At 44.5% G+C, this 26,179-nt stretch overlaps 2 protein-coding genes across 2 annotated transcripts in view; both read right to left on the bottom strand.

Moving 5' to 3' along the window:
- LOC132894679 (zinc finger protein 260-like) overlaps positions 1-26,179 on the bottom strand; it is a 414,543-nt gene that overhangs the window by 262,436 nt on the left and 125,928 nt on the right. The window lies entirely within an intron of this gene.
- si:ch211-63b16.4 (uncharacterized) overlaps positions 1-26,179 on the bottom strand; it is a 166,337-nt gene that overhangs the window by 115,493 nt on the left and 24,665 nt on the right. The window contains exons 3-7 of the mRNA XM_060932841.1: positions 17,501-17,642; positions 15,464-15,522; positions 15,142-15,225; positions 14,671-14,815; positions 13,878-13,951 (exon numbers count right to left, since the gene is read on the bottom strand). Of these exons, the coding sequence (XP_060788824.1) occupies positions 13,878-13,951; positions 14,671-14,815; positions 15,142-15,225; positions 15,464-15,522; positions 17,501-17,642 (504 nt within the window). The remainder of the gene's footprint in view (positions 1-13,877; positions 13,952-14,670; positions 14,816-15,141; positions 15,226-15,463; positions 15,523-17,500; positions 17,643-26,179) is intronic.

Raw genomic sequence — 26,179 nt, 5'->3', positions numbered from 1 at the left:
CAGCATTGCTTTCAGTCCCTGGCTGCCATAAAGTCAGCTGAGCTGGAGAGGATGGAGCTGCTGTTTAGAAACGTTCACGCGATTGGAAAGAAGTTGATCCCGCCCCAGCTATCAACTTCAGGGTTTCCCATACATAGACCATTGCGTGGCACAGCGCCACACAATGGATTCCTATCGCCACACAGTCAGACTCGCGATTTTGGAAAAAAAAAAAAAAATTCCATTGCGTATCGTTCCATTCATTCATAATGCTCTTTCTTCTCATTCACACGCGCGCACGCACACACACACACAGACAGAGGGAGACGGAGAGGCGTGTACACAGGCCTGCCGGTGCGCATATACAGTGGTGCTTTAAAGTTTGTGAACCCTTTAGAATTTTCTATATTTCTGCATAAATATGACCAAAAACATCATCGGATTTTCACACAAGTCCTAAAAGTAGATAAAGAGAACCCAGTTAAACAAATGAGACAAAAATATTATACTTGGTCATTTATTTATTGAGGAAAATGATCCAATATTACATATCTGTGAGTGGCAAAAGTATGTGAACCTTTGCTTTCAGTATCTGGTGTGACCCCTTTGTGCAGCAATAACTGCAACTAAACGTTTGCGGTAACTGTTGATCAGTCCTGCACACCGGCTTGGAGGAATTTTAGCTCATTCCTCCATACAGAACAGCTTCAACTCTGGGATGTTGGTGGGTTTCCTCACATGAACTGCTCGCTTCAGGTCCTTCCACAACATTTCCATTGGATTAAGGTCAGGACTTTGACTTGGCCATTCCAAAACATTAACTTTATTCTTCTTTAACCATTCTTTGGTAGAACGACTTGTGTGCTTAAAGGGATAGTTCGGGATTTTTGACATGAATCTGTATGGCATCCCCATCAATAGTGTCGTGCAAACACATTGACTTACCCCTGACAGCATCCTGTGAGTCCAGTTCTTGTCCAGTTTTGGTCCAGACGAAAGTAGTCCGGCAAGTTTGTTGGGGTCACGAAAGTAAAACGTTTTTCGTCTCAAAACAGTATGTGTTCAAAAGAGTGATATATTTGCATCACAAAACCGTTGTCAAATAAAAAGTCAGACCTCGAAATCACTTGGCACTATTTTCTCTCCCTTCTCATCACTGCGCACTGCCGCCAGGTGACAGCGAAACGCAGACCCACTAAGCTGGTGGGAGACCAAGGCTGCACTCTATCCACAGCTTACACACGTTATGGCATGGAGGATGTGTATAGTGGCAGCATCTGTCCGCCCAGAGAGGATCTTTTCAAAAGCAGGACAGATTATAACAGAGGAGAAATAGAATCAGAATTAACTAGTTAATTGCAGCAATTAAAGGAATAGGTAGGAAAAGGAAGGCGCAAAGACACCGCGCAGCGCCTGAAAACGGGTTTTCAGGCGCTGCGCACCCGTTTTCAGGCGCTGCGCGGTGTCTTTGCGCCTGCAGCGGTGCTTTGCCTGTGCTGTGGCTGAAAATAGTTCCAGATATAAATTGGTCTAGTAAATCCCTTCATGTTAATTTGCATTGATATGTGTACTTGATGTGACTGTACAAGTCATGAGAAATAATTATAAACAATCTTGAGTTATTTAATTCACTTTTGTAACGACAATGCTAGCTGGACACGCCTGATTACAGTGACTATGCTAAGCTAAGCGGGGCGTTTATAGATCAGGACAATGGCTGGGTCGGCTACAAAACGCTTTGGCTCACTCATCCAACTCTAGGGATTGCAGGGACTGACTCAATTTCATCTGGGGGTGGCGTATTCCTTTAAATCAAAAATAAAATCTCAGGAGCTGAAAGAGCCGGCTCCTTATAGTAAGAAGAGCCAAAAGAGCCGGCTCCCGAAAAAGAGCCGAAATTCCCATCACTAGTAAACAATGAATGAAACAGCCGTGGCTGTCACCTGGCGGCAGTGCGCAGTGATACCGAGGGAGAGAAAATAGTGCCAAGCGATTTCGAGGTCTGACTTTTTATTTGACAACGGTTTTGTGATGCAAATATATCACTCTTTTGAACACATACTGTTTTGAGACGAAAAACGTTTTACTTTCGTGACCCCAACAAACTTGCCGGACTACTTTCGTCTGGACCAAAACTGGACAAGAACTGGACTCACAGGATGCTGTCAGGGGTAAGTCAGTGTGTTTGCACGACACTATTGATGGGGATGCCATACAGATTCATGTCAAAAATCCCGAACTATCCTTTTAAGGTCATTGTCTTGCAGCATGACCCACCTTCTCTTGAGATTCAGTTCATGGACGGATGTCCTGACATTTTCCTTTAGAATTCACGGATATAATTCAGAATTCATTGTTCCATCAATGATGGCAAGCCATCCTGGCCCAGATGCAGCAAAACAGGCCCAAACCATGATACTACCACCACCATGTTTCACAGATGGGATAAGGTTCTTATGCTGCAATGCAGTGTTTTCCTTTCTCCAAACATAATGCTGCTCATTTAAACCAAAAAGTTCTATTTTGGTCTCATCCGTCCACAAAACATTTTTCCAATAGCCTTCTGCCTTGTCCACGTGATCTTTAGCAGACTGTAGACAAGTAAAACTAAAGACCTCGATATCGGATAACCCGAAGCGCTTCTGGTCTTATGTAAAATCATGCACTGCCGACAAGCCTTCACCGAATTTTTTCCGTGATGGCCGCGCTTTTATAACAGATACTCGGGACATGGCTAACTTGCTGAATAGATACTTTCACTCAATCTTCAGCCCTGTTTCCGGTGTGGGAATGGCTAGTTCCCAGTCCACCAACCAAGAGCCTTCAGTGGGCCTGACCTCCATCCAGCTCACAGTTCCCGAAGTACTGGATGTCTTGCTCAACCTAGACACTAACAAAGCTTGCGGACCAGATGAAATTCCTGGGATTATTCTAAAGAACACGGCACCTGAAATATCACCTTCACTGTGCTGGCTGTTTAACCTGTCGCTTTCCAGGGGATCCGTTTCTGCGTTATGGAAGTAGGCGAACATCACTCCTGTTTTCAAAAAGGATGACCCCACCCTCGTAGAAAACTACAGGCCCATTTCCCTGCTCTGTATTGTATCAAAAGTCCTTGAGCACTGCGTCTACAATCACTGCTTCAACTACATTTCACCCTTCATCTACCATCTACAACACGGATTCCTTAAGGGAAAGTCTACTGTAACGCAACTTGTCGAAGTCTATCATGACATTGTGAACAGGTTAGCAGCAGGGGATGACATTGATGTTATTCATCTAGATCTCTCAAAGGCTTTTGATAAGGTCCCTCACCATCTGCTCTTGTCCAAACTACAGCGGTATGGGACTGCAGGTTCTTTGTTGAAATGGTTTGAGTCCTACCTGGGCGGAAGACGACAACGCGTTGTCCTTGAGGGTGTTACCTCCTCTTGGCTGCCGGTGACATCAGGGGTCCCGCAGAGATCTATCCTCGGGCCCCTGCTGTTTTTGATTTACGCAAATGACATGCCAAACTACGTGCAGCATGGTTCGGACATTGCCCTTTATGCTGATGATTCCAAGCTCTACCGCTCTATAGAGTCTGCAAGTTCGTCTCTCTCCTTGCAGGGTGACCTTGACTCACTGTACAATTGGAGTATAGAGCACGGTATGGAGTTCAGCGCATCTAAGTGTAGGGTTATGCATATGTCCAAGAAGCGTTCGACAAAGCGTCCACCGCACTGTTACCAGCTGTGTGGCCGCACTCTGGATGCAGCAGCGCAAGTAACAGACCTCGGAGTCACTGTAACAAACGATCTGTCCTGGGGTCCACATATAGAGCTCATGTGTGCAAAAGCTAACAGGATGCTTGGGCTGGTGAGGCGGGTCTGTCACGACATCTATGACCAAAGTACAAGGAAATTGCTTTATTGCACCTTAGTTAGGCCTCGCCTGGAGTACGCCTCAAGCATATGGTCACCTTCAACTGCTAAGCACAAGGCTCTTTTAGAGAACATTCAGCGCCGCGCCACAAAGTTTATCCTGAACTACCCCCCTGATGTGTCCTATATCGATCGCCTTAAGTCGCTCAGTCTTCTCCCTTTAGAGTATCGCCGAGAAATCAGTGACGCTGTCTTGCTTTACAAAATCAAAAACGGTACTGTTAGTGATAGTTTAGCTAGTTTGCTCGTTCCAACTACATCTAGATATTGCACCAGAAACTTCCATCCAGCTGATCTCCGCTTCTTCTTCAATCACAAGCAAAACTACTATCGGAACTCTTACTTTCCAAGAACTGTTAAATTATGGAACAGCCTTCCATCTGCTATAAAATTCTCCCCCATGCTAATCTCCTTCAAAAGACAAATATCTGTTCACTTCTTTGAGAAACTCGCTTTGTACCATCCTCCGTAACGTATGATATATATATTTTTTTCTCCCTTTTTTTTTTTTTACTATCCTAAATGCGTCATAAGTTTTTATATTTTTGTAATCTGTGGGGGTTGAATGTCAGTTGGGGCTTATGCCCTGTTTTCTTCTCCTGTCACATTTGTATCTATTTCTTTTTTTTCCCTATTTTTGCTACACACGTATATATTTATTTTTTTGTTGTAATTTATACTTTATGTGTAATCTATATTTTATGTGACAAATAAACTAAACTAAACTAAAGTAGCAATGTTCTTTTTGGAGAGCAGTGGCTTTCTCCTTGCAACCCTGCCGTGCACACCATTGTTGTTCAGTGTTCTCCTGATGGTGGAATCATGAACATTAGCATTAGCCAATGTGAGAGAGGCCTTCAGTTGCTTAGAAGTTACCCTGGGGTCCTTTGTGACCTCACCGACTATTCCATGCCTTACTCTTGGAGTGATCTTTGTTGGTCGCCCACTCCTTGGGAGGGTAACAATGGTCTTGAATTTCCTCCATTTGTACACAATCTGTCTGACTGTGGATTGGTGGAGTCCAAACTCTTTAGAGATGGTTTTGTAACCTTTTCCAGCCTGATGAGCATCAATAACACTTTTTACGAGGTCCTCAGAAATTTCCTTTGTTCGTACCATGATACACTTCCACAAACATGTGTTGTGAAGCTCAGACTTTGATAGATCCCTGTTCTTTAAATAAAACAGGGTGCCCACTCACACCTGATTGTCATCCCATTGATTGAAAACACCTGACTCTAATTTCACCTTCAAATTAACTGCTAATCCTAGAGGTTCACATACTTTTGCCACTCACAGATATGTAATATTGGATCATTTTCCTCAATAAATAAATGACAAAGTATAATATTTTTGTCTCATTTGTTTAACTGGGTTCTCTTTATCTACTTTTAGGACTTGTGTGAAAATCCGATGATGTTTTAGGTCATATTTATGCAGAAATATAGAAAATTCTAAAGGGTTCACAAACTTTCAAGCACCACTGTACCCGGACTGTGAGTAGGCCTGTTAGGCTAATTAAAAATAACGCAGCCTTCCCGATTCACCTTCCGACCCCTTATTTTAAAAGGTAGGCTACGTCGTGCTCGTGATGAGCTTTAACATAGCCTTCTTGGCTTACAGGAAACGGACATCCCTGAGTCAGGCTATAAACCAATTTTGATGCAGACAGTAGCAGCTTGACGCGAGGAACCGGCCTTACTGCATTATCCCGTTTATCCCGCTTCAACATTCATGCAAGTTATTAATAATGGCTTGACATTCACAATAAATAAGGATTTCCCACTAGCCTAAATAAAATAATGTTATACTCGCGGGGATGCCTAGTTGATGCTATCTTAAGCATAAAATCTGAATATTTTAAGAAACATCTTTATTAGCTTTATTGGCGAAGTAGATAAACCAATCACTGCATCACTGATACGCCCACACATTGGCAGCTGATTCGCCCACTCCTCCTCCTCTCCACGCATACTGCTCGAGGGCTATCAAGAGGAAAACCCAATGCTGCGTGATATTTAGCACAGAGAAGACGGTCAACGATATCTGGAGTCTACCAAAGGTTAGTATGATGTACTGTGCTCAAACACACCTGCCCAGTATGTAACTCAGAAAAGGTAGCCTTATAACGTTATCAATATTGAACATCCAGCTGTCAGCCTGTAACGTTGGAAACGTAGCAAACAATGTGATAAAGATAAAATGCAGTAGTTGAGATAGGCTACTGTAGGATGCCCATAGGCTAATAATAACTTCGTATTTATTTGACTATTATAATTTCATTGACTCTCAATGCTTGCTGCTTTAACCCAGATGAGTATTGAAAAGTTTTTCTGCACCAAAAAAGGCCTCATCTAGAGGAGACAGAGCAGCTTGAGGAGGTATCAGTCTGAAATAAAGTTGTACTGTCAAATGGCTGTTGCTAGTAAATGTTATTGGAATATAATTTCGAATGTTATAGGCATCAAACAGTGCTGAACAATTCCGTGCTGCTCAGGGCTGTTGAAGAGAGATGGGCCAGGAGGACAGCCAAAATGCTGCTGTAAGACAGGCAGCTACTGCTGAAACAACAGGTGAGATGGAAACAGATAGACTTATAGCTAATTTAAAAAAAAAAGTGGGGAAAGTAAATTTGATTCTATGTTTCTGTTTGAGTTTTTTTTTTTTTCAGGAAGCCACGCAGAATTAAATGTTCTGATAGGGCATGCAGGCTTTGCACCAATTAGGGTAATACTTTTTCATTATTGTTAGTTGCCTTGGTGTTACCTTAAGTCAGACCTGGGCATTTTACGGCCCGCGGGCCGCATCCGGCCCTTTGGTTCATTCTGACCGGCCCGCATAAGGTTAATTAGAAATTACAAAATAAACGTATTTTCTAATTTTACCTCATGCATGGACTGAATCGCGATTCGTACAACCGGTTTCTTCTTTTTTTCTTTTCTGAATGTGCATTGCTTTTATTTTGAAGTTGTGTTCAACAAAAACGCAATGCGCGCGACATGAACAAGACATGAAATCCCACGAAGCCTAATCCCGCGATAACTACTTCCATAATTTGTCCAGACCAACCACAAACTTGTACGTCATCCTTCAAACGGTCCAGCCAATCACATCGTGTGACGTCACCAGCAGGCGCCGGAGCCGATCTATAGATCTGATACCTAGACCGAATCGACGTTATTGCGAGCAGGTCACAAGAAGACTTTAGCCCCCCAAATGTCCACAAAAAGAAGAAAGGTAGATGCCAAATGCAGGGCTTTCAACAAAACATGGACTGCTAAGTATTTATTTACTGAAGTCAGAGATAAAGCCGTGTGTTTAGTTGGCGGACAGCAGATCCAAAAAACTGAAAAACACCAAGTGAGGTGATTAGACTACAAATGTGGGCATCATTATTATAATATGATGTATCTTGCTTGATATTTGGAGTAGAAAGACAATATTGTGATGTCTTTATTGTGTTTTGGGGTGAATGTGACTGAAAAAAAAAAGGTACAAACGTTCACATTTTGTTAACCATTGTTTTGGGAAATTTGATTGAATAAATGACATTTTTTGTAAGGCAACCTCGTTTTTTTCCATACTCTTACCAGTCTTAGCAGCTTGTAAAAACAATGTTATTTATTGCTTTATATAAAGAAATACAATTAATATTATGTAGAATTTAGTTCAGTCTTTTGGTCCGGCCCTCCACAAAATTCTGTTTCTCATGTGGCCCCATGGAAAAAATAATTGCCCACCCCTGCCTTAAGTGGTTTCTTACATCTAATTATGATATTTTATTTTATTATTATTTTGTTGTTATATTATACTATTTATTTCACTTTAGTATTGGTTGAGGTAAGTGTTGAGTTCAATATTTAAAATAAAAACCTCCAGCTTGTTTTTTGCAATTTATTCCTTGAATGTCAACTAAAGAATGATTGAAAGATTGCCACCAAAACGACAAAAAACTAAACTTTAACTTCAATTTTGGTGAGTAATTTTCATAAATTTAAAAGACAGGTTTTCCACCAACATCAAGCCCAGCAAACTAATGGCCTGCCCTGTAATGTAAAGTTGGGTCGAGGAATGAAACCAGGCAGGGTTCTGGTAAAAACTGTTTTAGCTGTCTTCTCTTAAAGAACTTAAAAGAATTTAGATTGAACTGAATAATCTCAAATGCTTCTTGTAGCTTTAAAATAGTCCCAGCAGGTGACTCTGAAGAAAAATACTGTGTTTGAACACCACCCGCTGTAAACACTTTGCATACACCCCAATGACCTACTCCACCGACCGCCACGACACCACCGCGCACGATTCCCTCATTGGCACAGTGGAGCACCACAAATTGCTACCTGGTCTGTGGGAAACACTGAACTTATGGCCTGCTGGAAGCCTCAGTTCACGAAGACCATTTTTCATGGACCATTCAGACTCATCTGATGATGAATGTAATGAGGACATTTAATGTCTCTCTCTACACATGTTCGCACACACACAATTAATAGATAATACATAATCTCATCTCATCTCATTATCTCTAGCCGCTTTATCCTTCTACAGGGTCGCAGGCAAGCTGGAGCCTATCCCAGCTGACTACGGGCGAGAGGCGGGGTTCACCCTGGACAAGTCGCCAGGTCATCACAGGGCTGACACATAGACACAGACAACCATTCACACTCACATTCACACCTACGGTCAATTTAGAGTCACCAGTTAACCTAACCTGCATGTCTTTGGACTGTGGGGGAAACCGGAGCACCCGGAGGAAACCCACGCGGACACGGGGAGAACATGCAAACTCCGCACAGAAAGGCCCTCGCCGGCCACGGGGCTCGAACCCAGGACCTTCTTGCTGTGAGGCAACAGCGCTAACCACTACACCACCGTGCCGCCATAATACATAATAATACTTGATAATACACATAATACTTGCATATCAAAACATCAAATGTTTTTCAATGATAAAATGTTTTGAATTGGACTTAATATTACAACCCCAATTCCAAAAAAGTTGGGACAAAGTACAAATTGTAAATAAAAATGGAATGCAATAATTTACAAATCTCAAAAACTGATATTGTATTCACAATAGAACATAGACAACATATCAAATGTCGAAAGTGAGACATTTTGAAATTTCATGCCAAATATTGTCATTTGAAATTTCATGACAGCAACACATCTCAAAAAAGTTGGGACAGGAGGAACAAGAGGCTGGAAAAGTTAAAGGTACAAAAAAGGAACAGCTGGAGGACCAAATTGCAACTCATTAGGTCAATTGGCAATAGGTCATTAACATGACTGGGTATAAAAAGAGCATCTTGGAGTGGCAGCGGCTCTCAGAAGTAAAGATGGGAAGAGGATCACCAATCCCCCTAATTCTGCACCGACAAATAGTGGAGCAATATCAGAAAGGAGTTCGACAGTGTAAAATTGCAAAGAGTTTGAACATATCATCATCTACAGTGCATAATATCATCAAAAGATTCAGAGGATCTGGAAGAATCTCTGTGCGTAAGGGTCAAGGCCGGAAAACCATACTGGGTGCCCGTGATCTTCGGGCCCTTAGACGGCACTGCATCACATACAGGCATGCTTCTGTATTGGAAATCACAAAATGGGCTCAGGAATATTTCCAGAGAACATTATCTGTGAACACAATTCACCGTGCCATCCGCCGTTGCCAGCTAAAACTCTATAGTTCAAAGAAGAAGACGTATCTAAACATGATCCAGAAGCGCAGACGTCTTCTCTGGGCCAAGGCTCATTTAAAATGGACTGTGGCAAAGTGGAAAACTGTTCTGTGGTCAGATGAATCAAAATTTGAAGTTCTTTATGGAAATCAGGGACGCCGTGTCATTCGGACGAAAGAGGAGAAGGACGACCCAAGTTGTTATCAGCGCTCAGTTCAGAAGCCTGCATCTCTGATGGTATGGGGTTGCATTAGTGCATGTGGCATGGGCAGCTTACACATCTGGAAAGACACCAATGCTGAAAGGTATATCCAGGTTCTAGAGCAACATATGCTCCCATCCAGACGACGTCTCTTTCAGGGAAGACCTTGCATTTTCCAACATGACAATGCCAAACCACATACTGCATCAATTACAGCATCATGGCTGCGTAGAAGGGTCCGGGTACTGAACTGGCCAGCCTGCAGTCCAGATCTTTCACCCATAGAAAACATTTGGCGCATCATAAAAATGGAAGATATGACAAAAAAGACCTAAGACAGTTGAGCAACTAGAATCAGAACCGGATTAATAATTTCCTGGGCCCTGGGCAACAAGGCTCAAGGACCCTCTCACCGCTGTCCCAAAAAAACTATCATAAAATCGGCATCATCAAGAGCATAACATCAGGCTTCTGCATGGCTCAGGAAAGATGTATGTATACCTTTATAGTCTCAGCATAAAGTGCATGTAATCAAAACACAAGACAGATGCACAAATGTTAAACATAACTTTTTATCCAAATGAAGCCATATACAACCCCGATTCCAAAAAAATTGGGACAAAGTGCAAATTGTAAATATAAACGGAATGCAATGATGTGGAAGTTTCAAAATTCCATATTTTATTCAGAATAGAACATAGATGACACATCAAATGTTTAAACTGAGAAAATGTATCATTTAAAGAGAAAAATTAGGTGATTTTAAATTTCATGACAACAACACATCTCAAAAAAGTTGGGACAAGGCCATGTTTCCCACTGTGAAACATCCCCTTTTCTCTTTACAACAGTCTGTAAACATCTGGGGACTGAGGAGACAAGTTGCTCAAGTTTAGGGATAGGAATGTTAACCCATTCTTGTCTAATGTAGGATTCTAGTTGTTCAACTGTCTTAGGTCTTTTTTGTCGTATCTTCCGTTTTATGATGCGCCAAATGTTTTCTATGGGTGAAAGATCTGGACTGCAAGCTGGCCAGTTCAGTACCCAGACCCTTCTTCTACGCAGCCATGATGCTGTAATTGATGCAGTATGTGGTTTGGCATTGTCATGTTGGAAAATGCAAGGTCTTCCCTGAAAGAGACGTCGTCTGGATGGGAGCATATGTTGCTCTAGAACCTGGATATACCTTACAGCATTGATGGTGTCTTTCCAGATGTGTAAGCTTCCCATGCCACACGCACTAATGCAACCCCATACCATCAGAGATGCAGGCTTCTGAACTGAGCACTAATAACAACTTGGGTCGTCCTTCTCCTCTTTAGTCCGAATGACACGGCGTCCCTGATTTCCATAAAGAACTTCAAATTTTGATTCGTCTGACCACAGAACAGTTTTCCACTTTGCCACAGTCCATTTTAAATGAGTCTTGGCCCAGAGAAGACGTCTGCGCTTCTGGATCATGTTTAGATACGGCTTATTCTTTGAACTATAGAGTTTTAGCTGGCAACGGCGGATGGCACGGTGAATTGTGTTCACAGATAATGTTCTCTGGAAATATTCCTGAGCCCATTTTGTGATTTCCAATACAGAAGCATGCCTGTATGTGATGCAGTGCCGTCTAAGGGCCCGAAGATCACGGGCACCCAGTATGGTTTTCCGGCCTTGACCCTTACGCACAGAGATTCTTCCAGATTCTCTGAATCTTTTGATGATATTATGCACTGTAGATGATATGTTCAAACTCTTTGCAATTTTACACTGTCGAACTCCTTTCTCATATTGCTCCACTATTTGTCGGCGCAGAATTAGGGGGATTGGTGATCCTCTTCCCATCTTTACTTCTGAGAGCCGCTGCCACTCCAAGATGCTCTTTTTATACCCAGTCATGTTAATGACCTATTGCCAATTGACCTAATGAGTTGCAATTTGGTCCTCCAGCTGTTCCTTTTTTGTACCTTTAACTTTTCCAGCCTCTTATTGCCCCTGTCCCAACTTTTTTGAGATGTGTTGCTGTCATGAAATTTCAAATGACAATATTTGGCATGAAATTTCAAAATGTCTCACTTTCGACATTTGATATGTTGTCTATGTTCTATTGTGAATACAATATCAGTTTTTGAGATTTGTAAATTATCACATTCCGTTTTTATTTACAATTTGTACTTTGTCCCAACTTTTTTGGAATCGGGGTTGTACATACATCAATTATTTTAATTATTTTCCCACATATCAACTTAAACAAACCACCACATTCATTATTTTAAGAAATAGCAGATTAGCCTACTCTGTGGCCTTCCTTCTTGACTTTGAATACGCAAACTGGTGCACAATATCTTCAAAATCTATTCCTTCAACAACTTCATTTTCTATGGAAAGCAATGACAGAGCAGAAAGTCGTCTGTGTCATAGTGGTCCTTAGGGCATTTTTGACTCTTTTTAACACAGAAAATGGTCTCTTGCCCTCACAGTTTGAGACGGGCAGAGTTAAAAACATTCTAAGCCCAACATATACATTTGGGAATGTTGTCTTAAGGCCATTTGTTTCAAGAATCTGCAAAATTTTAACAGGCGAAGTGCAAGTGTCACTCGACACAAAGTGCGTGAACTGCATGAGCTCGTCTGCTAGGGACGCATCTAGGTCTGTAGGATACATGGATGTCAACCTCGCAGCTCGTTCGCGCACTTCACGCTTATCACAGTCCCTGTCAAATAAAATGCCAAAGAGCTCACAGACTTCTGTGTAAGCACCGATCCGTTTTGATAGGCAAGAAGTGAGTTTGTCAATAATTACATATGTTTCAACTTTGAATCTTGCCATCATTAAAGACGACCTCCTCATTGCCATCACTCTCATCAGCAAATCTCTTCCTTTTTCTCCTCCGTGAAATGTCATACTGATAGTCCTGTGTAACACTGACAGATCGCGCTGATTCTTCCAGATCTGCAAACTGGTCTCATAACTGGTCTCGTGGCTATTTTAGGTATATTTTTCAAACTGTCCACTAATTTCAATTCCCTTTCTCTTTTCAATTTTCTTTTCACACTCCCGCTTAAGTGTTTCTCCATCTTCCTACACTGCTTTTACCCATCGGGCTCTCTCCAGTCCATCCGAACGTCAAGTCATGTGACTCGTGTCCTCTCGCAGTGTCCGAGTAGCGCTGGGAAGCGTGCAGGCAGGGATTACTACACAAACACTGAACACACCTTAAGGAAAATAAGAATTGCGTTCATAACGCTATATTTTAACATTTTAGTTGATGGTGTCCTGGGCCCCTTAGACGTCTTGGGCCCTGGGCAAGTGCCCAATTGCCCTAATGGTTAATCCGGCCGTGACGAGAATCCTACATTAGACAAGAATGGGTTAACATTCCTATCCCTAAACTTGAGCAACTCGTCTCCTCAGTCCCCAGACGTTTACAGACTGTTGTAAAGAGAAAAGGGGATGTCTCACAGTGGGAAACATGGCCTTGTCCCAACTTTTTTGAGATGTGTTGTCATGAAATTTAAAATCACCTCATTTTTCTCTTTAAATGATACATTTTCTCAGTTTAAACATTTGATATGTCATCTATGTTCTATTCTGAATAAAATATGGAATTTTGAAACTTCCACGTCATTGCATTCCGTTTTTATTTACAATTTGTACTTTGTCCCAACTTTTTTGAAATCGGGGTTGTAGAATCAGTTCAGTTGTACTGAATGTTGTTTTTCATATTATACGATATTTCATATTGTAAGGGGCTTGAATTTGAGTTCAATAAACAGAATACTCTGTTTATATTTTTGTCTGAATTGGTTGCATGCTTTCATATAGGGAGCGACCTTAACAGCACTGAATACTTGAGTGCTACTGTAGAGATACATTACATGCTGCCATTCATAATTAAATCTAGATCTTCCGAACTTTAACGCATCATGGTGAATAAAAAACTTCGATTTCCTGGCAACAAAATTGTGGCTAGTGAAAAGGCTGAATGGCTAGTGACTCGGGGAAACCACTAGCCACAGTGGCCAGTGAGCAAAAAAGTTAATGTAAAGCCCTGATATTATATATATACACACACACACACACACCATCTTCCAAGATCTACTCACCAACAAGTCATAAATCTTCTCATTAGAGATGTGATAACAGGACACTCTGACTCTGCAGTGAGAAGCCTCTGGAGCTAATAGGGTCAGATTAAGGACGGCTTTCTGAATTCTAAATGTGGAGATTTGTTTACAGGTCAAACCAAGCCTGGAAAAGGTAAAAGGAGCAGTCTGTATTTTTTTAAGAGTCAAATTGCATTTAAAAACACTGAAGTCTTTCCCTTTACCCAAATTGACCTCATGATCACTGTTCATAAGTTGCCTTTTGGGAGCTTTGCTAAGCAGCTCTGTTCCAGCTTTTCAGGACCAGAAAGGGTCAGTGGCCTGAAATGAAGAAATTAGCACACATTTTCCACATGCTTCTTTGAATTTCCAATGCAGTTCTTACAGGTCAACAAACAAACACTTGAACACATTTCAAACTGCAACTCTAATTTACTTCAAAGAAAGAACTGGTTTCTGTTTCATTGCAGATGTTCAGGCAATACAGCTGTTAAATCCTTTACAATCCAAAAGGCCAAAGTCAGTAGCGCTACTCATAAAAGTTGAATACATTTTGTTTCTTGGACAGTATCTCTTTACTCATACTGTATATCCTGTTACTCACATATTTGGGATTTGAGATCATAATTACTTCAAATGATAGCTTTTTTCATTATCAGTAAGAAAAATGTAATATTTTGAAAAATGTAAGCCTGAATAGATCAAAATATGTTTGAGAAGCTAATCAAGTTTTACATCTTCATACAAAGACAAGTTATTAAAAATTTGAAGCTGAACTCTGACAGATGGATACAATTAAAGATGTCCTCAGCAGTACGGCTGATGATGCCCCTCTGTCTGGCAGTGCAGGCTTGAGCTGGGTGTGCCTCTCCACTGGTGGACTGTCCATACAATATGACGCATCCATTATAACCTTTCATCACATACTCCACCAAGGACTGGCGTAAATACAGAGGGGGAAGAGAGTGAGAGTTAGAGAGAAAGTCAGAAAGTACGAGTGGCAGAAAAGCACAGCGTAAGAATAAGCGATGGTGTGAAGGAGGATGCTGGAAGGAGACAATGAAAGGAAACCTGAAGAAAATACTCAGCTTTTTTTTTGAATATTTTATTTCCTCTGGTTGCACCACTAAAGCTGTGCAATCTGAGACAGCACGTCAGATACAGGAAATCATGAATAAATAAATTTCACAGATTCAGTGAATACTGTCAGTGTTTAAGCTGTGGATCATGTGCAACATGGGACTGAAGCAGTCGGATAAAATACCTTTGTTGTTGACTCATAGATTTCTTTTGGCGAAGCCCCTTCATTCCAAACAGCGTCAAAATTCAGGACGTGCGCCCGGTGACCCTAGAAAGGGCAAATGCATGCATTAGCAAGAAATAAAAACTCATTTCCTCCTGCCTACAAAAAAAATTAAATTTTTTTTTTTTTTTTTAAACAGCCAGAACATATTTTTCACTTCTGCATTGTTTTTTCTCCTCTTTTTCCGTTTATCCTTGTGTTTGTATGAGAGTCTGAGATAAAACAAAAGAAGACTATAATGCAATTGAAATAGCTGATTTCATTGGCCGGAAAAAACACTAACCCTGCCAGTGTCAACAGTCACTCTGTTCGTTCCAATAACTCTGATACAGGCTCTCGTTTCTGCGAGGGAAATCAAACACAACAACAGATCTAATATCACGGCAGGCTGGGGTTTTCAATGTTACACAGATCTTGTTTTAAAGGCCATAGTTTTTCTAAATGAAAAAATAAAATTACAGGAATTTGTAAATAAATTACAAAAAAAAAAAAACCACATCCAGGAAGTGTCTACACTTTTATCGTCATCAAAAAAAAAATCCAGATTCTGTGAAAATCCAGACTGGAAATGTCCCCAAACTACAACCCCAATTTCAAAAATGCTGAGACGCTGTGTAAACTGTAAATAAAAACAGAATGTGACAATTTGCAAATTATGGAAACTATATAGTACAAAGACAACATATCAAATGTTGAAACTGAGAAATTTTATTGTTTTTTGAAAAATATATGCTCATTTTGAATTTGATGTCAGCAACACGTTTCAGAAAAGTTGGTACAGGGGCAACAAAAGACTGAAAAAGTTTTGTAATGCTAAAAAAATAATTTGGTTAATTGTCAGGTCAGTAAGATGATCGGGTATAAAAAGAGCATCCCAGAGAGGCGGAGTCTCTCAGAAGTAAAGATGGGGTGGGGTTCACCGCTCTGTGAAAGACTGCGTGGGCAAACAGTGCAACAATTAAAGAATAACGTTCCTCAATGTAAAACTGCAAAGAATTTGGGTATCACATCATCTATGGTCCATAATATTAAAAGATTTAGAGAATCTCTGTATGCAAGAGACAAGGCTGAAAACTGACATTGGATGCCTGTGATCTTCAGGCCCTCAGGAGACACTGCATTAAAAGCAGACGTGTCTGTAGTGGAAATCACTGTATGGGCTCAGGAACACTTCAGAAAACCATCGTCTGTGAAAACACTTCATTACTGCATCCACAAACGCAAGTTAAAACCAGATATAAACAATATCCAGAAACCCCGCCCCTTCTCTGGGCCCGAGCTCTTTTACGATGGACTGAGGCGAAGTGGAAAACTGTCCCGAGGTCTGACGAATCAAAAGTAGAAATTCTTTTTAGAAATCATGGACACCACATCCTCCAGGCTAAAGAGGAGAGGGACCATCCGGCTTGTTATCAGTGCACAGCTCAAAAGCAGCATCTGTGATGGTATGAGGGGGCGTTAGTGCACATGACATGGGTAGCTTGTACATCTGGGAAGGCCTCATTAATGCTGAATGATATAAACACATTTCAGAGCAATATGCTGCCATCCAGACAAAATCTTTCAGGGAAGGCCTTCCTTCTTTCAGCAAGACAACGCCAAACCGCTTTCTGCACATATTACAACTACATGGCTCCATAATAAGAGAGTCTGGGTCCTAATCTGGCCTGCTGCAGTCCAGACCTGTCTCCCATTTAAAACATTTGGTGCATTATGAAGCACAAAATACGACAAAGGAGACCCAGAACTGTTGAGCAAATGAAATTGTGTATCAGGCAAGAATGAAACAACATCTTTCAAAACTACAGCAGTTGGTCTCCTCAATTCCCAAACGTTTACAGAGTGTTGTTAAAAGTAGAGGTGATGCAACACAGTGTTAAACACGTCACTGTCCCAACTTTTCTGAAACGTGTTGCTGACATCAAATTAAAAACGAGCAAATATTTTTCAAAAATACAATAAAATTTCTCAGTTTCAACATTTGTTATGTTGTCTTTGTACTATTTTCAGTGAAGTATTGGGTTTCCATGATTTGCAAATTATCGCATTCTGTTTTTATTTACAGTTTACACAGCGTACTTTTTTGAATTGGGGTTGTAATATGTGCACACCTCCTTCCTCTCGTAAACTGCTGTCTCATCCAGCATTTGCATTTTAGAACATGATAAGATAATATATTTTATGACACAATATAAATATTTACAAAGAGGACTTTTTCATCAATCAGTCTATGATGAACAGATTCGAGAATAACTGGAACAGACAAAAACCAAATGAATGAATCAATGAACTTTTGTAGATAAACTATTAAACAAGCAACCTGTTCGCATTTCTGTGCGTTCTGGGGGACAGAGGCAGAGAACAACCCTAAAGCTCTTGGAGTTTCTTGCTTGCGCCATCTGATGGATGCTTTCTGGTCCCAGGTCCCAAAGAATGTGCTGATCCTCAACAACGCAGCCTATCTTAGAAATTCAAGGATGTAAAGAAGACGCAAAAGATTTGATTAAATCCAAGAACTATGACAAACCCCAAGTAGTACAACAAGTAGTTGAGGAATGATCAATCAAGACTATACAAACATTACAGGGAATAAACATATTAAACAGAACACACATTTAAAAAAAATTATGTAATTTCACTTCTCACACTGTTCCAGAAAAATGCTCCATGTACACTCAGAAATAAACTTACTGAACTGTACGTTTTATTGTATCTAGCATAGTACCATCAAGAGTACATCTTCTGTAACTTTATTATGTAACTTATCATCTTACCTCAATGGTCTTTAACGTCAATATCGTACCCTATTTGATTGTTTTTAACAGTATACTAAGATAAGGAAGATAAGTGCTAAAGTTACGCAACTTGTTCTCTTCATGGTACCACCTCAGTGACAAAAAAAAAAAAAAGTACAGATTGGTACTTTTATTTCTGAGAATGTATGAAATTATATTATTGCTTCCTTACAAGCATGTGTTTGTAATACTGGCACCATATACTGAAGAAATTTAAAACCTTATTTTAGATTTAATTTAAAAAAAAAAATGGCCTACTAAGACACTATTAAATGACTGACTGCTGCACTCTGAAAAATAAAGGTACCAAATTATACTTTTCACTGTTTCAGGAACGGTACCATCAGACATACATTTCTTTTTTACCTTGTGTCGCAGATCAGACAGGAGAGGAGATCAAATGCGCTCAAACCACAGTTTATTAATAATAGGGGAAAAGGGAGTTGGGAAAATGCATGTGGGTGAAGTCCAGAGGCAGGAATGGCTGGAGGTGACATCTGAGGTCTCCCATCCAAGTGCTGACAGGGCCTGACGCTGCTTAGCTTCTGAGACCTGACGGGATCTGGCATAGTCAGAGAGCTGTGGCTGCAGGCTAGCAGCAGGGCTGAGTGAGCTGGAGAACAGGCGAAGGTACAAGAGGGGCAGGCAAGAGGCAGAGTCAACAGGACAGAAGGCAGATCAGGTTACCGGGGCTGGAGAGCAGACAGAGTCAAACAGAACAGAAGGCAGGTCAGGGTACCGGGGCTGGAGAGCAGACAGAGTCAAACGGAACAGAACAATATCAGGAGTCAGAGTAGTAGGAACATAGAGCAGGTTATCAGGCTGAGAGTTGCAGACAATCTGACACTGAGGCTAGGGAGAACTGCAGCTTAAATACACCCAGGGGGAAGCAGGTGATCGGCAACAGCCAATGACAGTCACTGAAAGTTAATAAGAGGAAGTGAGAGCGGGCGTGGCCGGTAATGCTGAGTGGAGATGTTACCTGAAGAGAGAAGCCCACAGGTAGGACCATGACAGAACCCCCCCCTCAAGGGACGGCCCCAGAAGTCCCTAGCCACAGATCACCAAAGACAGGCGGGAGGAGGGGGAATACCGGTGGAGGGTTAGAACTCCTCAGACCGGTCAGTGTCCATAGCGTCCGCACCCTCTTCACTGTCAGAAGAATCGTCATCCCAGGACCCCCACCCAGGATTCGGTTCGGTGTCAGGCTCAGGCGTTGGAGCAGGGGCAGGGTCCGGGAGTGGATCCGCACGATGAGAACCCCTACATCGGCCCCGTCGGATGGAGGGCTGGTCGGGGTGTAGCCGATGGAAGTCGGCGATGAGGGCTGGATCCAGAATCCTTCCAGCAGGAACCCACATCCTCTCCTCAGGACAATAGCCCTCCCAATCCACCAGGTATTGGAGGCCCCTGCCCCTGCATCGTGACTTCAGCAGTCGCCGGACGGAGTAGACCGGACCACCGTCGATGAGACGAGGAGGAGGAGGAGGAGGAGGTGCAGCTGGGACCAGCGGGCTCTCGTGTACTGGCTTGATCTTAGAGACGTGGAAGGTGGGGTGCACTCTCATGGACTTGGGCAGTCGGGCCCGGACAGCAGACTGGCTGATTATCCTCTGGACAGGGAATGGTCTGACGAACCGAGGTGCTAGCTTACGAGACTCCACCAGGAGGGGCAGGTCCTTGGAGGGGGCAGAGCTGGCAGGTGGAGTACAGGGGGTTAGAGTGGCGGCTCGTAAGCAGGTCCAGTGGCAGTTCTTGCCCCATTCTCTTATCGCGCCAGTGGCCCAGTCATGGTGAGGACTGTGTTGGCGGAGCCATGGATAGCCCAGGATGAGAGGTTGGTCAGGGGAACGGAGCAGGTGAAACTGGATGGTTTCGTGGTGGTTGCCTGACAGTCATCGGGACAGGGGCAGTGAGGCGGGCGACGGTGCCAAGAAGATGGCCATCCAGTGCCCTGGCTGGAACGGGAGAGGATAAGTGAAGGCTTTGCAGACCCAACTGGTGCGCAAGCTCGGTGTCCATGATGTTCGCCTCGGCGCCAGAGTCAACCAGGGTGGCCAGGGTGTGGGTGGAATCCAACAGACGAAGACAAACTTGGAGCATAGGTTTCTGGCTGGTGGAGGACTGAATGGTCATTGAGCCCAGCCGGGACCCTCCTATGTTCATTGAGCTCGTCGCTTTTACTGGGCAAGAGGCAACACGGTGACCGTCACCCCCACAGTACAGGCACAGATTGGAGGTGATCCGACGCTGGCGCTCTGCCGTGCTGAGGGAAGCACGGCCGATCTCCATGGGCTCTGACTGGTCCAGAAGGCCCGGCGGAGAAGCAGCAGGAGACGTAGAAGGGGCTGGGTTACTCCGTGCGCTGGTGACTGACTGAGTCTGGCGGGCCCTCTCTCGTCGACGGTTCTGGACCCGGCGGTCAATGCGGACGGCCAGGGCAATGGCCTCATCGAGTGTCGATGGTTGTTCGTGCGAGACCAATTCGTCCTTAATATAGTCGGCCAGGCTGTACAGAAAAGCGCCCACCAGCGCCTGCGTGTTCCACTTGCTGCGCCGGGCCAAGGTCCGGAAATCGATCGAGTAGTCAGCCACTGTTTGTCTGCCTTGGTGAATATCCATTAGTCCTCCTGATGCCTCTACTGATGATGAGCCCAGGTCGAAGACCTTAGTCATTTCCGCTGAAAACAAGGAGAAGGAGGCACACGCCAGTGTCCGGTGTTCATACTCTGCTGTCCCCCACAGGCGGGCACGACCAGTCAGACGAGTGATGATGAAGGCCACCTTCGCTGCCTCCGACGCGAAGGTTCTGGGCTGCAGGTCGAACAGCAACCGGCAGCTGGTCAGGAAGGCACGGACTTGGGAGGGGTCACCGTCAAAACGCTCCGGACTGCCGATCTTGGGTTCCGGGGCATCAAGTGTAGCAGGAGCACCTCCCGGAGCTGGCACGTCAGCGGCGGGTATGACAGGGGCTGATGCAATGAGGGACTGCGGTGGTTGGGAAGTGAGCAGCTGGAGTGCTTGGTCCAGTCGTTGTTGCAGCTGCTGATGACCAAGCTGGATCAGGGCTGAAATGTCAGCAGACATCTGACTGACCTCTCCCTCAATGCGCTGCAGCCGGTCAAGGGCAGAGGGTTCGGGCGCTGACTCCATGTGTGGTCAGATCATTCTGTCGCAGATCAGACAGGAGAGGAGATCAAATGCGCTCAAACCACAGTTTATTAATAATAGGGGAAAAGGGAGTTGGGAAAACGTGTGTGAGTGAAGTCCAGAGGCAGGAGAACTGAGAGGCAGGAATGGCTGGAGATGACGTCTGAGGTCTCCCATCCAAGTACTGGCTGGGCCTGACCCTGCTTAGCTTCTGAGACCTGACAGGATCTGGCATAGTCAGAGAGCTGTGGCTGCAGGCTAGCAGCAGGGCTGAGCGAGCTGGAGAACAAGCGAAGGTATAAGAGGGGCAGAGTCAACAGGACAGAAGGCAGATCAGGTTACCGGGGCTGGAGAGCAGACAGAGTCAAACGGAACAGAAGGCAGGTCAGGGTACCGGGGCTGGAGAGCAGACAGAGTCAAACGGAACAGAACAATATCAGGAGTCAGAGTAGTAGGAACACAGAGCAGGTTATCAGGCTGAGAGTTGCAGACGATCTGACACTGAGGCTAGGGAGAACTGCAGCTTAAATACACCCAGGGGGAAGCAGGTGATCGGCAATAGCCAATGACAGTCACTGAAAGTTAATAACAGGAAGTGAGAGCGGGCGTGGCCAGTAATGCTGAGTGGAGATGTTACCTGAAGAGAGAAGCCCACAGGTAGAACCATGACACCTTGACTATGTTTCTTTTACCTTTAAAAGCAATTTTAGGTACACAATTGTAGGGCTTACTTCCAAAACCTGTTAAGACAAATAAAAAAAATGCACTCAAGCATTAAATAAACCAAAAATAATTAAATAATAAAATGAACCAGAAACAATAAATAAGTGTTATGAGCAAAACCACTTCAGTCCAACATTAGGACCCCATGTTAAAATGTATTTTGCTTCCAGCTGTTACGTTGAAAACTGTCAATCAATAGATTCTCATCAAGTCATATGCATTTTCAATGATTATTTATATAAGTATGGAGATTAAAGTACTCAGTGTGTCATTAAAGGGCTGGCTCACCCTTCCCAAAATCCAATTTGCCGTTTCAGTTTTGAAAGCATGTGGCCATTACCTACTCGCACTCTGTGGAGCAAAGCCTCCATAAACTCACTGTTAAAATTCACCCTTTGAAACCTATCTTAAACTTTTTCTTCATGTATACAGTGGGGCAAAAAAGTATTAAGTCAGCCACCAATTGTGCAAGTTCTCCCACTTAAAAAGATGAGAGAGGCCTGTAATTTTCATCATAGGTACACTTCAACTATGAGAGACAGAATGGGGGGAAAGAATCCAGGAAATCATATTGTAGGATTTTTAATGAATTAATTGGTAAATTCCTCGGTAAAATAAGTATTTGGTCACCTACAAACAAGCAAGATTTCTGGCTCTCACAGACCTGTAACTTCTTCTTTAAGAGGCTCCTCTGTCCTCCACTCGTTACCTGTATTAATGGCACCTGTTTGAACTCGTTATCAGTATAAAAGACACCTGTCCACAACATCAAACAGTCACACTCCAAACTCAACTATGGCCAAGACCAAAGAGCTGTCAAAGGACACCAGAAACAAAATTGTAGACCTGCACCAGGCTGGGAAGACTGAATCTGCAATAGGTAAGCAGCTTGGTGTGAAGAAATCAACTGTGGGACCAATTATTAGAAAATGGAATACATACAAGACCACTAATAATCTCCCTCGATCTGGGGCTCCACGCAAGATCTCACCCCGTGGGGTCAAAATGATCACAAGAACGGTGAGCAAAAATCCCAGAACCACACGGGGGGACCTAGTGAATGACCTGCAGAGAGCTGGGACCAAAGTAACAAAAGGCTACCATCAGTAACACACTACGCCGCCAGGGACTCAAATCCTGCAGTGCCAGACGTGTCCCCCTGCTTAAGCCAGTACATGTCCAGGCCCGTCTGAAGTTTGCTAGAGAGCATTTGGATGATCCAAAAGAGGATTGGGAGAATGTCATATAGTCAGATGAAACCAAAACAGAACTTTTTGGTAAAAACTCAACTTGTCGTGTTTGGAGGAGAAAGAATGCCGAGTTGCATCCAAAGAACACCATACATACTGTGAAGCATGGGGGTGGAAACATCATGCTTTGGGGCTGTTTTTCTGCAAAGGGACCAGGACGACTGTAGCGGTTCGTGTGGAAGGGTGGAGCACAGAAGACGGCAGGACAGAGATCAGGGTCAAAATAGGGCTTTATTGCCACACTTTTCAGTCTAACAACTTTTCCCTACTCAAAACACACACACACGACTGGCGTCTTGTTCGGGGCTGAGCTCCTCTGCTCTCTGCTCTCCCTCTTTAAATACGGCGCGGTCACTAGGAAGACACACAAACACAGGTTAATTGACGTCAGGTGTAGTGATTCTGCCACTTACCTTCCCTGACTCCACCCTCCTGTCACAGACCGGCGCTTGACCACACCCCCGCTGCCACATACCCCCACCGCCCGACTAAGGCCGGGCGGCCGTCCGGCCTGCAGCCGACTCCCCCCCCTTGACGGGAGAGAAGTCCGCCACGACCATCTGCACCCCCGGCCTGTGGACCACCTTGAAATTAAAGGGTTGGAGTGCCAGATACCAACGGGTGATCTGCGCGTTGGCATCCTTCATGCGGTGGAGCCACTGGAGGGGCGCGTGGTCCGAACAGAGGGTGAAAGGGCGCCCCAGCAGGTAGTACCGGAGGGCGAGGACCGCCCACTTGATGGCCAGACACTCTCTCGATGGTGCTGTAGCGCCCCTCACGCAACGACAGCTTCCTGCTGATATACAGGACAGGGCAGTCCTCCCCCTCCACCTCCTGGGACAAAACCGCCCCCAGCCCTCTGTCCAACGCATTGGTCTGCAACATAAAGGGGAGAGAAAAGTCAGGGGAGTGTAAAAGTGGCCCCCCACACAGTGCAGCCTTTACCTCAGAAAAAGCCCGCTGGCATTGCTCCGTCCACTGGACCAGATCTGGTGCCCCCTTTTTAGTGAGATCAGTTAGCGGGCTAGTGACGTCCGAATAATTAGGTATAAACCTACGATAATAGCCAGCCAGCCCCAGGAACTGTCTCACCCCCTTTTTGGTCTTGGGCCTCGGGCAGGCCGCAATTGCTGCAGTCTTGTTAATTTGGGGACGCACCTGCCCGTTGCCCAAGTGGAAGCCCAGATACCGTACTTCCACCCGCCCAATCGCACACTTTTTCGGGTTGGCTGTGAGACCCGCTCGCCTCAGCGACCTAAGGACGGCCCTTAGATGTTTGAGGTGCCTCGGCCAGTCATTGCTATAGACGATGATGTCGTCGAGATAAGAGGCCGCATAGGTGGCGTGGGGGCGGAGGACCCTGTCCATCAGCCGCTGAAATGTAGCGGGCGCCCCAAACAGCCCAAACGAAAGTGTAACGAATTGGTGTAAACCAAGCGGTGTGGAAAAGGCCATTTTTTCTCGGGATAGTGGAGTCAAGGGGATCTGCCAATATCCCTTCGTCAAATCCAGTGTCGAATAAAAGCGAGCAGTGCCGAGTCGATCGAGCAACTCATCAATACGAGGCATTGGGTACGCATCAAATTTAGACACCACGTTGACTTTTCTAGAGTCCACATAGAACCGGACCGGCCCGTCGGCCTTGGGTACCAAGACCACTGGGCTGCTCCAGTCACTGTGGGACTCCTCGACGATGCCCATTTCGAGCATGGTCTCAAGTTCTTCCCGAACCACCTTTTTTTTGTGTTCGGGTAGCCTGTAAGGGCGGCTACACACTACCACTCCCAGGGGCGTCTCTATGTGGTGCTCTATGAGGTTAGTGTGACAGGGCAGGGGCGAGAACACATCCGAAAACTCGGTCTGCAACTGGGCGACCTCCGTGAGTTGGGTCAGGGAGAGGTGGTCTCCACAGGGGATCGGAGAGGTACGTGACGCCAATGCCCCTTTTTTGAATCTCCGGCCCCAGCTCCGCCTTCTCCGGAACCACCGACACCAATGCCACGGGGACCTCCTCATTCCAGAGTTTAAGCAGATTGAGGTGGTAAATCTGTAGCGCCCCACCCGTCTGTTCGCCTCACCTCGTAGTCGACGTCCCCGACTCGCCGTGTGACCTCAAAGGGTCCTTGCCACTTAATTTGGAGCTCGATGTGGGCAACAGTACTAGTACTTTATCTCCCGGTGTGAACTCCCTAAGTCGCGTACCCTTGTTGTACAGGCGGGCTTGCCGTTCCTGGGCCTGCCGCAAATTCTCCTGGGTTAGGTGGGTGAGCGTGTGGAGTTTTGCGCGCAGGTCCATGACGTATTGAATTTCGTTCTTACTTTGTGAAGGTCCCTCCTCCCAATTTTCCCGCAGCAAGTCTAGAATGCCACGCGGCTTACGCCCATATAATAATTCGAACAGGGAGAACCCCGTGGAGGCTTGGGGAACCTCTCGCACTGAAAACAACAAGGGCTCAAGCCACTTATCCCAATTACGTGCGTCCTCACTTACGAATTTTTTAATGATATTTTTGAGGGTGCGGTTGAACCGTTCAACTAAACCGTCCGTTTGTGGGTGATACACACTGGTGCGGATCGGCTTAATCCCCAATAACCCATACAGTTTGCGCAGTGTCCGTGACATAAACGTGATGCCTTGATCAGTCAGAATCTCTTTCGGGATTCCGACTCGGGAGATAACACAGAAGAGCACCTCCGCAATACTGCGTGCTGAGATATTGCGGTGAGGCACTGCTTCCGGGTATCACGTTGCATAGTCCACCAGAACCAATATAAAGCGGTACCCTCGTGCTGACCAATCTAATGGCCCGACGAGATCCATCCCAACTCTTTCAAATGGGGTCTCGATTAAAGGTAGAGGGCGCAAAGGCGCTTTCGGAATGGCCACTGGATTTACTAATTGGCATTCGCGGCATGCCATACACCACCTACGAACGTCGCCGCGAATCCCTGGCCAATAGAATCGGGCCATTATTCGGGCTAGTGTTTTATCCTGCCCTAAGTGTCCAGCCATGGGATTAAAGTGAGCCGCCTGGAATACCAATTCCTGGCGGCTCTTTGGAATTAAAAGTTGTGTGACTC

Source organism: Neoarius graeffei, chromosome 11, assembly GCF_027579695.1.
Source record: "Neoarius graeffei isolate fNeoGra1 chromosome 11, fNeoGra1.pri, whole genome shotgun sequence".
Lineage (NCBI taxonomy): Eukaryota > Metazoa > Chordata > Actinopteri > Siluriformes > Ariidae > Neoarius > Neoarius graeffei.
This window is presented reverse-complemented; position numbering and strand designations above follow the sequence as displayed.